Here is a 14,015-nt window from a genome sequence, read left to right as displayed (position 1 = left end):
TGCCAACAAAAATACACTATATAGCTAAAGGTTTGTGGACACCCTACCATCATACCCATATGTGCTTTTTGAACATTCCGTTCCCCTTTTTGCTGTTATAATACCATCCACTCTTCTGGGAAGGCTTTCCACCAGATTTTAGAATGTGGAGATTTGCAGCCACAAAACCACTTAACGAGGTTAGGCACCGATGTCGGGCGAAGAGACCTGGGGCACAGTCAGCGTTCCAGTTTATCCCAAAGGTTCAGTGGGGATGAAGTCAGGGCTTTTTGTAGGCCACTCAAGTTATTCCACTCCAACCTTGGCAAACCATGGACTTCACTTTAAGCACAGTTGCACTGCCATGCTGGGACAGATTTAGACAAGGCCTCTTAGTTTTAGTGAAGGGAAACTGTAATGTTACAGCATACAAATACATCCTATAAAATTGTGTGCTTCCAACTTTGTGGCAACAGTTTGGGAAAGGCCAACATATGGATCTGATGGTCTGGTGTCCACATACATTTGATAAGATAAGATACGATAACCTTTATTGATCCCACACTGGGGAAATTCCCTCGTTACAGCAGCTCAATTACACAAAAAACAGATAGGAAAGAATACACATTAAATAGGAATAGAATTGAAATAAAGTATTTAAATATATATATATATATATATATATATATATATATATATATATATATATATATATATATATATATATATATAAATATATATATATACACACACACACAATAGGAATAGAAAAATAAGAATTAAATTAATAAAAAAAAATAATAATGGCAATATGTACACTATGGACACCTCAATGTATGTGTATAATTGTGAATATGTGCAGATGTGTAACACCTTGTTTATATACATGAGTGGATAAATGGATTATTAATAGAGGGCTGAACAACAAATAATAATAATGTGTGGGTTGCTGATGCAAAAAAAAAAAAAACTGTTAGCAGTGCTACATTATGTTGTTGTTGCATTAAAGAGTCTGACTGCTGTAGAGATGAACGACCTGCGGTAGCGCTCTTTCTTGCACTGAGGGTGCAGCAGTCTGTCGCTGAAGGAGCTGCTCAGGGACCCCAGAACCTCATACAGGGGGTGAGAGGAATTGCTCCTGATAGACACAGACATAGTTTGTTGAGGCGTTTCCTGTCCCTCTCTGTGCACTCAACTCCCCAGCAAACTACTGCATAGAAGATAGCAGATGCTACCACCGTGTCCAATGTGATAACCAGTGTTAGATCCCCTTCAGACCTCCCTCATGTTGTTCTGTTGAAGGCAAATACAAAAAATACAAAAAATGCTTGAAACTTTAAAGGGGTTGAACCTTTTTCTTATGAATGGCAAGTCTTATTCCAGTTCTTGGAATGGGAGAAGACTTTGAGAACATTTCTTGGACTTTAAATTTTGAAGCCTATGCATGTAGTACATGCTCATTTTGTAATAATGAGGTAAACTGAATCAGTAATCAGCTTTACATATAAAATGAGATCACACTCCACTGAATACAACTCATTAATGATAGCAACCCATATCATTTCCACTCCACTACATCGCTGCCTCAAATTGTTGCCCTCTGTCCATTAGTGAGCCCCATTATTGTCTATCTCTTTGTTTCTTTCATAACTTAATTACTCCAAACTTTTTTTTTGTTTTTGTTTTTTTAAAATCAGATGTGTTGTTTTACTAATAACTGTTAATATTATTAGTGTTCAGGTTGACTAGATGTTACAGGGCCTACAAGAACAAAGTCTTATTTGTTCAATGCTTTATTTAAGGATGGATTTCACGTAACCACACACCCAAGCATACTTTCACAAAAACAGGCTTTTAATTACATAGTAATATTTCAGTGTTAGTAACATTACTAAAAGCTACCCCCCCATTAGTCTCTCATGACATAAAACACCTTTTATAAAGCTTTGGATTGCCAGTTATTTATTTCAGTTTAAATTTTTATTTATTTATTTATTATTATTTGTGTCATAAGCTAAACTGGGATGCAAACCAAATGAAACTATAATATTAAATTCTGCATAAATAATAATAATTTACAGTCAAATATCATTGCAAGCAACCAGATGCACAAATGCAATTAACTCCTAAAATACAATAGTTCAAGTACCACGCAGGTTCATTTCCAGCTTGTTTGTAGTCAAAACCTCAGAGGCAGGCTCAGCTAATTTCCTGTTCCACTCGTACTGCAATCTGTCCATAAAAAAAAGTTGCATGTCTCTCGTTGATTACAGAGGTACTGTGTAGTTTGTCCCACCCTGGTGGCTTGGAGGGAACCTGCAGGCAGTCTGACTTTCCTGGCGTATTTTTGCTGCACTTATGACAAAGGGAAAGAGACGAGGAAGACGTAGAAAAGGAAGATGACGATAACATACTCCCTGGTAGAAGGACTTCGTTTGCTTCTTGCTTATAGCTTTTGGGAAAAGTCGTATTCATTGTAAAAACAGAGGAGTACACAGACCCATTCTGATGGGGTCCAATATCTTGGCGATGCTGATCTGTGACATTATTGGGAGTTGTCAACCTTCCCCCTTCTCCATCTGTTCTTCCCTCTTCTATCCTTTGAACCATACCAAACCTGGCCTGCATCTTCTTTCTGAGGTTCTTCAATGCCCCCTGGAATCGCTTGCTGAGTAGAGCATACAGTAATGGGTTGATGTCTGAGTTGAACAGCACAAGCCAGTATGAGAAAGTGACAGCAGCAGGTGGCACCTGGCTCGCTGATCGGGAGAGGGCAGTCTCTGTGGCCTGCACCAGAGCAACTCCAATGTAAGGTGTCCAGCACAAGAAGAAAGCAGCAATGACCATGAACAGTCTCACAACACCATGTTGCTGGGGATGACTGTTTGGCAGAGTGCTACCACTCTGGAAATGAGCAAGGAAGGTATGCAGAAGTCGACTGGAATGTCTGGAGCTGGTTTTCCCTTCAAGTTGTGAAGTTGGTTCTCCAGCCAGATCTGCTTCAGTATGAGGAACATTGAATTGAGATTCTGATACAAACCTCCCACTTACATAGTACACAAGCCTGGATGGGTCATGCATTTCCAGGTCCGCAGCTGAACACTGGTGGGATGATTCAAATGGTGGGGATATGTGGTCGCCCCTGCTGTGTTGAAAGTGCTGCTGAAGGCTGTGGATCCTCTGAGCATGGTGCTGGGCCACTCGCACAATCTTCACATAGCAAAAGAGAATGACTATGGCTGGAAGGAGAAAGCAGAGGGCTGCCATGAAGCCTGTATAGCTGGGACTGCTAGCCCAGTTGACAGCACAACTATACATAGGCCTCACAAAGCTGATGTTACTCCAGCCTAGGAGGGGTGGACAACTGGTGAGCATGGCCTGCAGCCAGATCCATAGTACAGCTGCACCAGTTCGCCATGCAGTACAGCGTGAATTATAGCGCAGACAGTCCACAATGGAGTAATAGCGATCCAAAGCAATAGCTGCAAGTGTTAGAACTGAAGCACTGCAGTAGACTGAGGAGGTGTAACCCACGTAAAGACATAAATCCTGCAGTAAATATAAAGAGAACAATCAATAAATACTATATAACGCCTGATCTACACTCACCATCCACTTTAAAAGGAACACCTGCACATTTAGTGCAGAATCAGAAGGGGGGGGGTGATATTTAAATGTGGCAGTTGTTGATGTCAGATGTATTGGTTTGAATATTTCAACGTGATCTTCCTCTGACTTCTTTTCATCGAGGCATTTCCGCCCACAGAACTATCACTCACACAATGTTTTTTGTTTTGTTTTTCGCTCCATTCCCTATAAACTCTAGACACCGTTGTGTGTGAAAATTCCAGGAGATCAGCAGTTTCTGAAATACTCAAACCAGCCACAGGGCTGCTTTGAATATTTGAGCACCAACAACCATTCCATGGTTTACGTCCCAGAGATCACACTTTCCCCCCATTCTGATATTTGACGTGAACATTAACTGAAGCTCTTGACTTGTATCTGCATGATTTTATGCACTGTGCTGCTGCCACATGATTAGGATAACTGCATAAATGAGCAGGTGTTCCCATTAAAGTGGAAAGTGAATGTATATAGATCTATAATAGTTACAAATGAAAACTTCAGACAGAAAATCAATATGGATAACAATTAATCAAAGCTTCTAGGCTAATAGTAGTTTCATCTCATTTCTACGCAAGTCTCTTTTAATGAATGTTTTCATTAGGAAGTATGAAGGATGTGTGTGAAGTGTGATTGTCTAGGCTTTAACACACATTTATGATGCAGATGTATGAATAACCGGCCTTACTAACAGTGCAGTTCACCCATCCATTATTCATGATAGAAACAGCCACGAATGGCATGACACCAATGCCAACCAGGAAGTCACTGATTGCCAAATTAATAATGAGCACAGACGTCATACAGTGGAATGTCTTTGTTGCCACCACAATCATGATGACCAGGATATTTCCTAACAAACAGAAATTTAAAAGACTTTACATTTAAACAGAGTCAGAGCAAAATACAGTATTCTCTTATTCTCAGATAAATGGAAACACCAACTAGAAAAGAGCAGTGAAATCTAACAGTAAATTTAAGTTACTATTAACCCTTGTGTTCTATTTGCTACTTCGCAAGAAATGTACTGTTCACAGATCATATTGAATTTGGGCAGATCGTTCTATTTGAAATGGCCTACTTTGAATGCATCTGTGAGATGTGTTTGGGGAACAGTAAAGACACACAAAACCACTTCTCATGAGGAGATGCTCCTACCAGCAGCTGTGTAATCTGGTATGAGCGCAAATAAGACAAAAAGTGGTTGGTGTCGACGGATATTGCAAGTCCATATCTATGTCCAAAAATTCATTGGGTAATATTTCTAAATACAATAGAGGAATGAAGCAAATTCATATAAATGTCACTTTTATCCCATTTCATTTTCAATAGAGAAATGAGCTGAACAGAACACGAGGGTTAATGGTACTAATACTGGATTAAATGCATTGTAAAGTGGGAGTTTACTAAAAATGCATAAAGAAAGAACCCGCATAAGGTCACTTAAACAATATCTACAGTTAATACTTCCATGACCTAAAAGTACAGAAATAAAGTTTATATCAACATATATACAACAGAGTAAAACGTCTATTACTGTTCCATGTTCAATAGCTTGTTAAAAGACTTCTTATGGTCCATTCTCGTCTAGGATTTGGTAGGAAAGTCATACCACAAACTTCTGAAACTAGATAAGGGTAACCAAAGCAGATTTATAACTGTCCTAAAGAAACCAGCAGGACCAAGTATTCTATTAACACACAATTCAAATACTACTTAACGTTATAATTATTTTAAATAATTGTGCAGGGGGAAAAAAAAAGAAAGAGAACAGAAATACACGACCGCACCAGTGACTGCGCCGACACACATGAGCACCATGAGGACCTCCAGCAGCAGCTTCCCACGCGGGAAAATAGACATCACGGAACTTGTCGAGTTTCTCCACGAGAGTCGCGTTTCACCCAGCAAAGGCTCGCTGGCATCCAACCATATGTTGTCTGGTACGTTTATTTCCATCGACTCGAGGATTCCAAAAGAAGTATTTTAAAAAAACAGAAAGAAAGAAAGAAAGTATTCCGAATCTCTCCGCGTTAGTGTTCGCACGAATGTGGCCATTTAGGCATGGGCAAAATGAACTGAAGAAAAAGCATACATATTAAATTGTGGGTTGGAGCTGTGTGTCTGCAAGATCCCTCCCTCCCTTCCTTGCTTGCTTGCTTCCTTCCTTCCTCTTTGAACCTTGTGGAAATCGCAGGTGTGTGTAGAGAGGGGCGGGAGAAACATAACATGTGCATGAATACATTTCTTCAGCTGACACAGCTGGAAAATCAAACAAATGAGCAAATCGTCAAATTACACAAGAGAAGTAAATAATGCCAGCCAGTGCCTTTAAACAAGCTATCGACTCAGATGCTTCATTTCCCACAATTGGGTCAGCGTTTTCAGCATCCCAGTTTTAAACAGACATACTTTTAAAGTAGGCCTATGCTTTCAGCACATACTTCCATGTGTGGCACCATAATGCCTTTAAAAGTTTTATATATAAAAAATATATATATATCAGTCTTAAGAAACAAAGTCTAAACAAAAACATTTTGTCATAGTTTTATTGGTTATAATTATTCACCTCATATTCTCTAAATATTCTTTTACCAAAGAAGAGAGTTTTTTTTTGTTTGTGTGTGTGTGTGTGTGTGTGTGTGTGTGTGTGTGTGTGTGTGTGTGACCAGTCAAATCTTTCTAAAAACATACACCAAAGAGCTGCACATGTTGTCAAACTTCAAATAATAAGTAAACAAATTCAAAGCGTATTCAAGTAAATGGTAAATGGTCTGCATATATTTAGCGCTTTTTTAACTTAGCGGTCTTATTCATACCCATTCATACACACACACTCTCACCAATGGTAGCAGAGCTGCCATGCAAGGTGCTAGCCTGCCAATGGGAGCAACTTGGGGTTCAGTGTCTCCCCAAGTACACTTCTGTATGTGGGGACACGTGGGCCTGGAATCGAACCGCCAAACCTATGATTAGTGGACAACCCGCTCTACCACCTGAGCCACAGCCTTTTGGGGCTGGTTAATGAAGCACACACATATTTCTTAGGATTTCACTTGAGCGGTACTGGAGAGCCCAACCTCCAGTATCATCATGCCTTCTTTAGTAGTTGTCAGAGCATGTTGATATTGGAAGGACAAATCTCCAATGGATTAGATTTAAAGTACTTAAGAGGATTGGTCAGGACCCAAGTGCTGTCTGGTGTACTCCCACACCAGTAAGGCAGCGCTCACATGCACATTGAGAGAACGTGTCACTCCCTGCTGAGGAATCTCCACACATACGTCCAACAACTGCAGGAGGTTAGCAGGAATACCCTCTCGTTCATTCCTAATAGGGAAAGATGAGGAGAATCATTGATATTGAAGATCTTATCTGGCTGAATTAGTTAGGTCAATTAATACACATAACTGAAAGCAAATAAATGTGGCCACAACCCAACCTGGGGCTGCACTACTGCCATTAAACATCTACAAAACTCACAAAAGGCTCAGGATTCCAAGCCAAGTTTATGCTACTGTGAATGTCAGTGATAAAAGATTGTTTTTGAATAGATATTTGTTCTAGAGAGTATCAGGATTAATCCCTCTAGGATTTCATGATTTTGCAATCGCAGAAATGAATGCAAAATCAAGCAAACTTCGCAGTATTTGGAGGAGCTTGCAATTTTTCAGAGGTACCACAGATTTGGGCCAAGACGTGTCATGTGACGTCATCACAACACGCACTCAGCCAAAGCCCTCTCCATTTCATGTGTGTCGAACAGGAGTACAGCTAAAAGGTCTCATTTACTAACAAAAATCACTGCAAAAGCCCATGCAAAACTATTTCATGCAATTTCACCAATTCAAGTCGTTTTCCACAAAAAACCCCTGCAAGTTGCATCGCAAATATTTTTTAAAAAGCTGAAGCAAAATCAAACCTTTTTGGCCGTATTAATCACAAAAAAAATATCAGTGAAACCTTGTATGGACGGATCAGACAAAATTTAAATCAGTTTTGCATGAATACTCCACCCTCAAATACTTCAGATGAGGTCAGTTTTCTTACCCTACCACTGTCCATGCTTTCTTAACATACAACTGTCCATGCTTTCTTAACATACCACTGTCCATATTTTCTTAACCTACCACTGTCCATGCTTTCTTAACCTAACACTGTCCATGCTTTCTTAACCTAACCTTGATTTATGTGAAAAGAGAGTTGTTAAAAAACAACATTAAATCATCTTCAATCTGTGGCCTTACATGTTTTATGCAGTGTACTTTTTTTTTAACCTCCAATGATGGGACATGTCCGGAGAGCTATCATACACTTTAATATTTTGAGTTATTTAACAATGCTCACATAAATTAGTGTTGTGATTGTATTATAAGTTGTTATGTGTCTTTATGTTTTGTATTACGTAACCATGCTGCTTAGTGGATTATTTTTCTGGTCATATTTTTATAATGTATATCTCTGACAGTTTTGCTGATGAGCATCCTGCGTGCTGGGACAAGCCTGTTCTGTCTCCAGCATGTACAATTAAAGAGACTACCCCTTGAGAACAATGTCAATTAGCCTGATCACATTCAGCTGCAACGTCAGCTCCCACAGAGATGCACATAAGATGTACAGGGCCTTCTAGTAAACATTAAAGCTTTAGTGATTTCATAACCTCTTGATAAACATGATGTTATTACCCTAACAGTAATAGGGTCTTCTCTGGAAACCTATAGTTTTGCAAACTCTGGCTGTTGGCTGTCTGTTCCACTCCGATGATACTGTAACCTTCTCTTTGCTTCTGCTGCAGAAAACCTGCCAGGTCCATGGGCTTCACCTACGAGAAAACACAAATAATGTTAACCATTAGGTAGAAAATATTATCTAGAAGACTGACTTCACAAGACCATTGACCTAACAGGCCAGATCTTGATCCCATTCTTCTGATAAGATGTATGGCTTATTAATTGTGATAATTCCATCGTTGTAACACACCTGAGAACTTCATTATGATAGATAGATAGATAGATAGATAGATAGATAGACAGACAGACATTTTCAGTGACTCTAGTGTGATTGCCAAGCACCACGCCCTTAGGCTTGGGCCAATTGGCAATAGTCTCAGGAATCATCACTGACTGCAACCATCATGATGACTTTGATATAAATGTCTGTGGAAAGATGCTGTGTTTGCAGATTTAAGATGGACTAAAATAAAATGTGTTCTTGTCATGCGTGGTTAATTTTCGACCTACATTTGTATTCCATAGGAATCTTAATAACCTGCTCTCACTTCGGAGCAACAAAACATCTTTCTCTGATGTCTCATGGCTTCTCTTTTCTGTGCTGTCAATCAGATAAAGCCATGAATTATTCTGCTCTCAAAACATGAATGAAAACTTAAATAAAAATAAAAAAGGCACGTGTTCATCAAGGCGACTTTACTATATATACACACACGTAGTATAGTTTATACAGTTGTGGTCGGAAGTTCACATACACTCATACAGTATCTCACAAAAGTGAGTACACCCCTCACATTTTTGTAAATATTTGATTATATCTTTTCCTGTGACAACACTGAAGAAATGACACTTTGCTACAAGTAAAAAAAAAAAGAAAAGGTTCTATGTTTTATGTTGTTTAACACGTGTAGATGTAAATACCAGGAAATAAAAGCTGAAATTCTCAACTTTCATCTCATATCGGTTTTTTTATTTTTTTATTTCAAACTCAAATATCTTTGGTGTATAGAAAAAAGAAAACATTTATTGGCCTTGCCATTCCAATAGTTTTAGAGGGGATGGTATCCAGAAAGTTTCAATATCTCATTAAAAAGCAAGGCAATTGAAGTGACTCAGAAATCCTTGTGACCTTGCTAAAAGTTAAAACTGTAATGTGAAGTAACTGTTGCATATACTCACTGAGATGCCATTTGCAATAACTATGTCTTAAAACAAATGGCAAAACTAGGGTTTGACACTGACAGGATTTAGATTGGGACGTAACTTTGGGACAAGAAGAATCTAATTTAAAGCACAAAAGTGTGTCTACCCTAAAATGTTAAATTCCAAATTGAAATATAATACAAACCAAAAAGTTGCATAATGGTTCTGCAAACCTGATTTAAAGAGTGACTGAGAAAGACTAACCCCAAAATGCCATGTGAATATATTAGCACTATATACCGTAATTTCCGGATTATAAACCGCTACTTTTTTCACACGCTTTGAACACTGCGGCTTAAACAATGATGCGGCTAATTTATGGATTTTTACGGGCTAACGAGCTTCATGCCGCCAAAACATTTAGCCTCGTCACATCGGACCAATGAAATTACCGAACAGGTCACAGTACACCAATGAAACTGTTCGAATTAAATCAAAAGCACTCACACTAAATTCTTCAGATCAGTCATTTTGCGCTTCATGCACACCCCCTCATCATGGAAAACACACGAAGAAATGCATATAATGCAGCTTTCAAGTTAAAGGCGATCGATCTGGCTGTCGAAGAAGGAAATAGAGCCGCTGCACGTAAGCTTGGCATCAATGAATCAATGGTGAGACGTTGGAGACGGCAGCGTGAAGAACTGACTCAACGCAAAAAGACGACAGAAGAGAAGAAGACGACGACTTTAGTGGTTTTTGTGCGCAGGAGGAAGATGAAGAAAGCAATCAATGACTTTTCCTGGTAGGCAACTGTATTTTTTATTTTTTTTAACCAGCCGTGTTACAGGCACTGTTCGGAAAAAAGCATTCAAGGTACGTATTTAATTCAAAGTAAAAAAAAATCTTTCTGCGCAACATCTTTCTGTGTAAATATCTCATGTTACAACGTGGACACCTGTGGCTTATACACAAGTGCGGCCTATATATGTACAATTTTTTTTTTCTTTTTAAAGTTAGTGGGTGCGGCTTATATTCAGGTGCGCTCAATAGTCCGAAAATTACGGTAAATCCAAGTAAGAAAAGTTTTTGAAAACTTTCAGTCTGCCTTGTGCTAGACAGTAATGACAACATTAACTGTTAATTTAAGTAATCATTTACCTTTACCAAGACTGTCCAACGCTAGTCCTGTTAATGATTCAGCAGTTTAACTGTAATAAGCCACATCTTGTACATTCGCAGTGCACTCCACTAGGTACATATTGATTAAGAGTCAGTGACAGATGGTTTTGCAACGTTACTGGACTATGACTGCAGTAAAAAAAAAAGCTCTCGCAATATGTAAGCACAATACACTTTTTCAATCTTATCATTACGGGTAAATATTTATTCGTGAAATGGATTTTGGATTATCCATTTTGAAATGGATAACATGAATATTATGCATCAGTCAAAAGAAAAAAAAAAAGAGAATACATGGGAAGATGGCGGAGTCATTAAGTCAAAAAAAAAAAAAACCTTTTATGATAAGAATCTTGATATTCTCAAATCAAGTGATACAACATGGCATCTCTGAACCGCTGCCAAGCAAATAAATATCTGTTCTGAAATTCAGATCAATATAGATCTGGATAAAGGTGGTTAATTCAACATGATTCTCACTCCTGCACTACAATGTGCCAGTTAGGATTTTAGTCCACATGTTGTTTATATTATGGCCATACATTTAAATCATATGAATTCTGTATTGTTTTCAGGCAGAAACTACGCCCTGTTGTCGTATGAGACGCACATCAACAATGCTTCTGCACGAACTACATTCGTCCAGTGTAAAATTCCACACTGACTAATGTGGGAGTGTATTGGAACCACTGTGTGTGCTTAATGCCTCTCGGGGTGAAATGAACTTAAACATAAACACACCTCCACCAGAGGAAGCCACAGCTCAGAAGAGACACTCAGGGCTTGGAACTGTTTGTCACCGACGTGATGCAGGCTACCCAGCACCAGAGCACTGGCTCCAAAGATTTCACAAGTTCGACAAAGACCTACGACAAACACAAACATGAGCGCATATATGCACACAAAAACGGTGCATATTTACAAAATTAGAAATAGTAACTAAGGAATAATAATTGAATTGAATTCACATCAGGAATTCTAATCAGGAATTCACATCAGGAATATCTAATGCAATTTTTGACAGTTTCTTGTAGGGTCACTTTTATAACCGTATCTCGTATAAATACAACGCTTGAAAGGTTGTGAACCTTTTAGAATTTACTATATCTCTGCATAATACTTTTCTGCCCTAAAAGGTAGACAGAGGAGAACCCAATTAAAGAAATGAGACAAAAAATATTATACTTGTCATTTATCTATTGAAAAAAATGGTCCAATGTTACATATCTGTGAGTGGTAAAAGTACGTGAACCTCTAGGATTAGCAGTTTAATTTGAAGGTGAAATCAGAATCAGAGTTTGGTGTTTACAATCAATGGGATGAAAATCAGGTGTGAGTGAGCACCCTGTTTATTTTAAGAACAGGACCTATCAAAGCCATTGTTTAAGCAATGTTATTTTTGCATATATGTTAGAGGTGATAAGTTCTCACATATAATCGTCCTGTATGCATATGAAGCATGCATGCACACAGAGAGAAGCTGTATTTTCTCTATGAGCACAAATTGAACTGTAGTCAAGCCTAAATATTTCCAAAAAGATTTTCTAAGGCATAAAATTCAACTAAATGTCACACTCCTGCATAACTTTTTTTTTTTTTTTTATACATAAGATTTACATAACCATTTTGAATTGTAGTTTTTTCATCAATATACAACTGATATAAAACAAACTCAATCAAGCTGTCTAAAGTTGTACGTGTATACATGTATATGTGTGAGAAAAAATGGCTCATACCACCCAGGTTTGTGGGCTTGTCAATAAGTGAGGCGACCACCAGGAGGGCGGTGGTAAGTTTACCCAGACGTGCTACTCTCTGCTGGGCCACAAGGTGTGGCTCCACCTCCTGCACATTCAGACTCCAAGGGGCAATCTTTTTCTGTACATCTGCCCAGCGCTCTTCTTGTTCCAACTCACCTGTAGGACACCAAATGCATGAATATTTAAAACACGTACTCACAGTGGATATAAAAAGGCTACACACCCCATGTAAACTGCATGTTAGTGTGATGTAAAAAATGAAACCAAGAAAATCATGCCAGACCTTTTCCACATTTAATGTGAGACAGCACCAAAAAAAAATAAAGTGAAAGCAAATAGAAAGGTTTTTTTTTTTGGGACCGATTTACAATAACCTGGTTGCAAAAGTGAGTACACCCCTTAACTAAGCACCTTTTGGTTACAGCACTAACCAAATACAGCACTATATTGTGTGTGTGTGTGGGGGGGGGGGGGGGGGGTTGTCTGCTGTGCACAGCCCTCTTGAAGTCATTCCACAGGTTTAGATCTGGGCTCTGACAGGGTCATTCCCAAAATATTGATCTTCTTCCTCTGAAGCCATTACTGTGTAGACTTGCATTGTGGATTTGTGCTGTGGGTTCTTGTCATGCTGGAAGGTGAAATTTCTCTGTATCTTCAGCTGTCTAACAGATGCCTGCAGGTTTTGTTCCAAAAGAGTTATCTGCAGCTACGAATCCATGATTCTTTGTTTTTTTGACTAGAGCCCCAGTCCAAGCTGAAGAGAAGCAGCCCCATAGCATGACGCTACTGTCTCCATGCTTCACCATGGGTATGGTGTACTTTGGGTGATAAGCAGTGTTGTTTTTGCGCCAAGCATGTCTTTTAGAATTATGTCAGAAAAGTTCTACCTTGGCCTCATCAGACCACAACACATTTTACCACATGATCTTATTTATTTTTCTGGCAAAATTTAGGTGTGTTAATTATTTACATCATAAAAGCCTGCAGCTTTAAGAGGGATGTGTAGACTTTTTATATCCACTGTAGGTCAGTGCTTAAAACTGATAAACCCCTTATATGGCCAGACACTAAAAAGACCCTGAAATGGAATTTATATAAATGCTGAATGTTACTATATTCAGAAAGACTGAATCCCCAAAGTAACCTTAGGAGAGATTATAATTAAATGTGCATTATATATATATATATATATATATATATATATATATATATATATATATATATATATATATATATATATATATATATATATATATATTATATGCAACATTATAAAACTGTGCATATGTACATACTTAGCAAGTGCAAATTGGTGACTTTTTTTTTTTTACACACAAGACTATTGATCTATTTGGCCAATTTGTATGTATGCAGGGGTTAAAGTGAGCAGGAATATCCGGAATGGCTTTCTGAGTAACATGAAGAGGGTTAATTGGGAGTTCTTTTGCAGGTATTACAGCATGACAGACAGCAGAAACCAAACTTGTGATAACTGCGTCAGAAGAACAATAAGGTCCAATCGTGTTTCACAGGAACAAAAGTAATAGCCGATCTTATTTAATCTTTAACAGAAGTCATATTTTATTATTGACCA

General features: G+C 38.3%; 2 protein-coding genes across 7 annotated transcripts in view; both read right to left on the bottom strand.

Annotated features, from left to right (window-relative positions):
• Window positions 1-746: 746 nt before the first annotated feature.
• LOC128629458 (octopamine receptor 1) lies at window positions 747-5,914 on the bottom strand. 3 transcript variants are annotated; one of them, XM_053677659.1, is made up of 4 exons: window positions 5,702-5,914; window positions 5,397-5,568; window positions 4,299-4,459; window positions 747-3,528 (listed from the first exon to the last, which is right to left on the bottom strand). In XM_053677659.1, the coding sequence occupies exons 2-4, from the start codon at window positions 5,563-5,565 to the stop codon at window positions 2,179-2,181; spliced, it is 1,680 nt and encodes a 559-aa protein (XP_053533634.1). In that variant the 5' UTR covers window positions 5,566-5,568; window positions 5,702-5,914; the 3' UTR covers window positions 747-2,178. The 3 variants fall into 3 exon arrangements, 2 of the variants coding, with proteins under 2 accessions (XP_053533634.1, XP_053533633.1); XR_008393806.1 differs by having other exon boundaries at window positions 753-1,272; window positions 2,129-3,528; window positions 5,397-5,914; XM_053677658.1 differs by having other exon boundaries at window positions 748-3,528; window positions 5,397-5,914.
• Window positions 5,915-6,115: 201 nt separating this feature from the next.
• The window catches only part of tarbp1 (TAR (HIV-1) RNA binding protein 1), a 56,752-nt gene continuing 48,852 nt past the window's right edge, over window positions 6,116-14,015 (bottom strand). The window contains exons 26-29 of one of the 4 annotated variants that reach the window (XM_017461576.3): window positions 12,398-12,577; window positions 11,403-11,527; window positions 8,292-8,428; window positions 6,116-6,936 (exon numbers count right to left, since the gene is read on the bottom strand). In XM_017461576.3, the coding sequence (XP_017317065.1) occupies window positions 6,774-6,936; window positions 8,292-8,428; window positions 11,403-11,527; window positions 12,398-12,577 (605 nt within the window). In that variant the 3' untranslated portion in view covers window positions 6,116-6,773. The remainder of the gene's footprint in view (window positions 6,937-8,291; window positions 8,429-11,402; window positions 11,528-12,397; window positions 12,578-14,015) is intronic. The other 3 variants (XM_017461574.3, XM_047152107.2, XM_047152106.2) reach the window with 3 other exon arrangements.

Source organism: Ictalurus punctatus, chromosome 29 (genome assembly GCF_001660625.3).
Source record: "Ictalurus punctatus breed USDA103 chromosome 29, Coco_2.0, whole genome shotgun sequence".
Taxonomy (NCBI): Eukaryota; Metazoa; Chordata; class Actinopteri; order Siluriformes; family Ictaluridae; genus Ictalurus; species Ictalurus punctatus.
The sequence above is the reverse complement of the archived record's forward strand: the minus strand, read 5'-3'. Positions and strand labels throughout refer to the sequence as shown.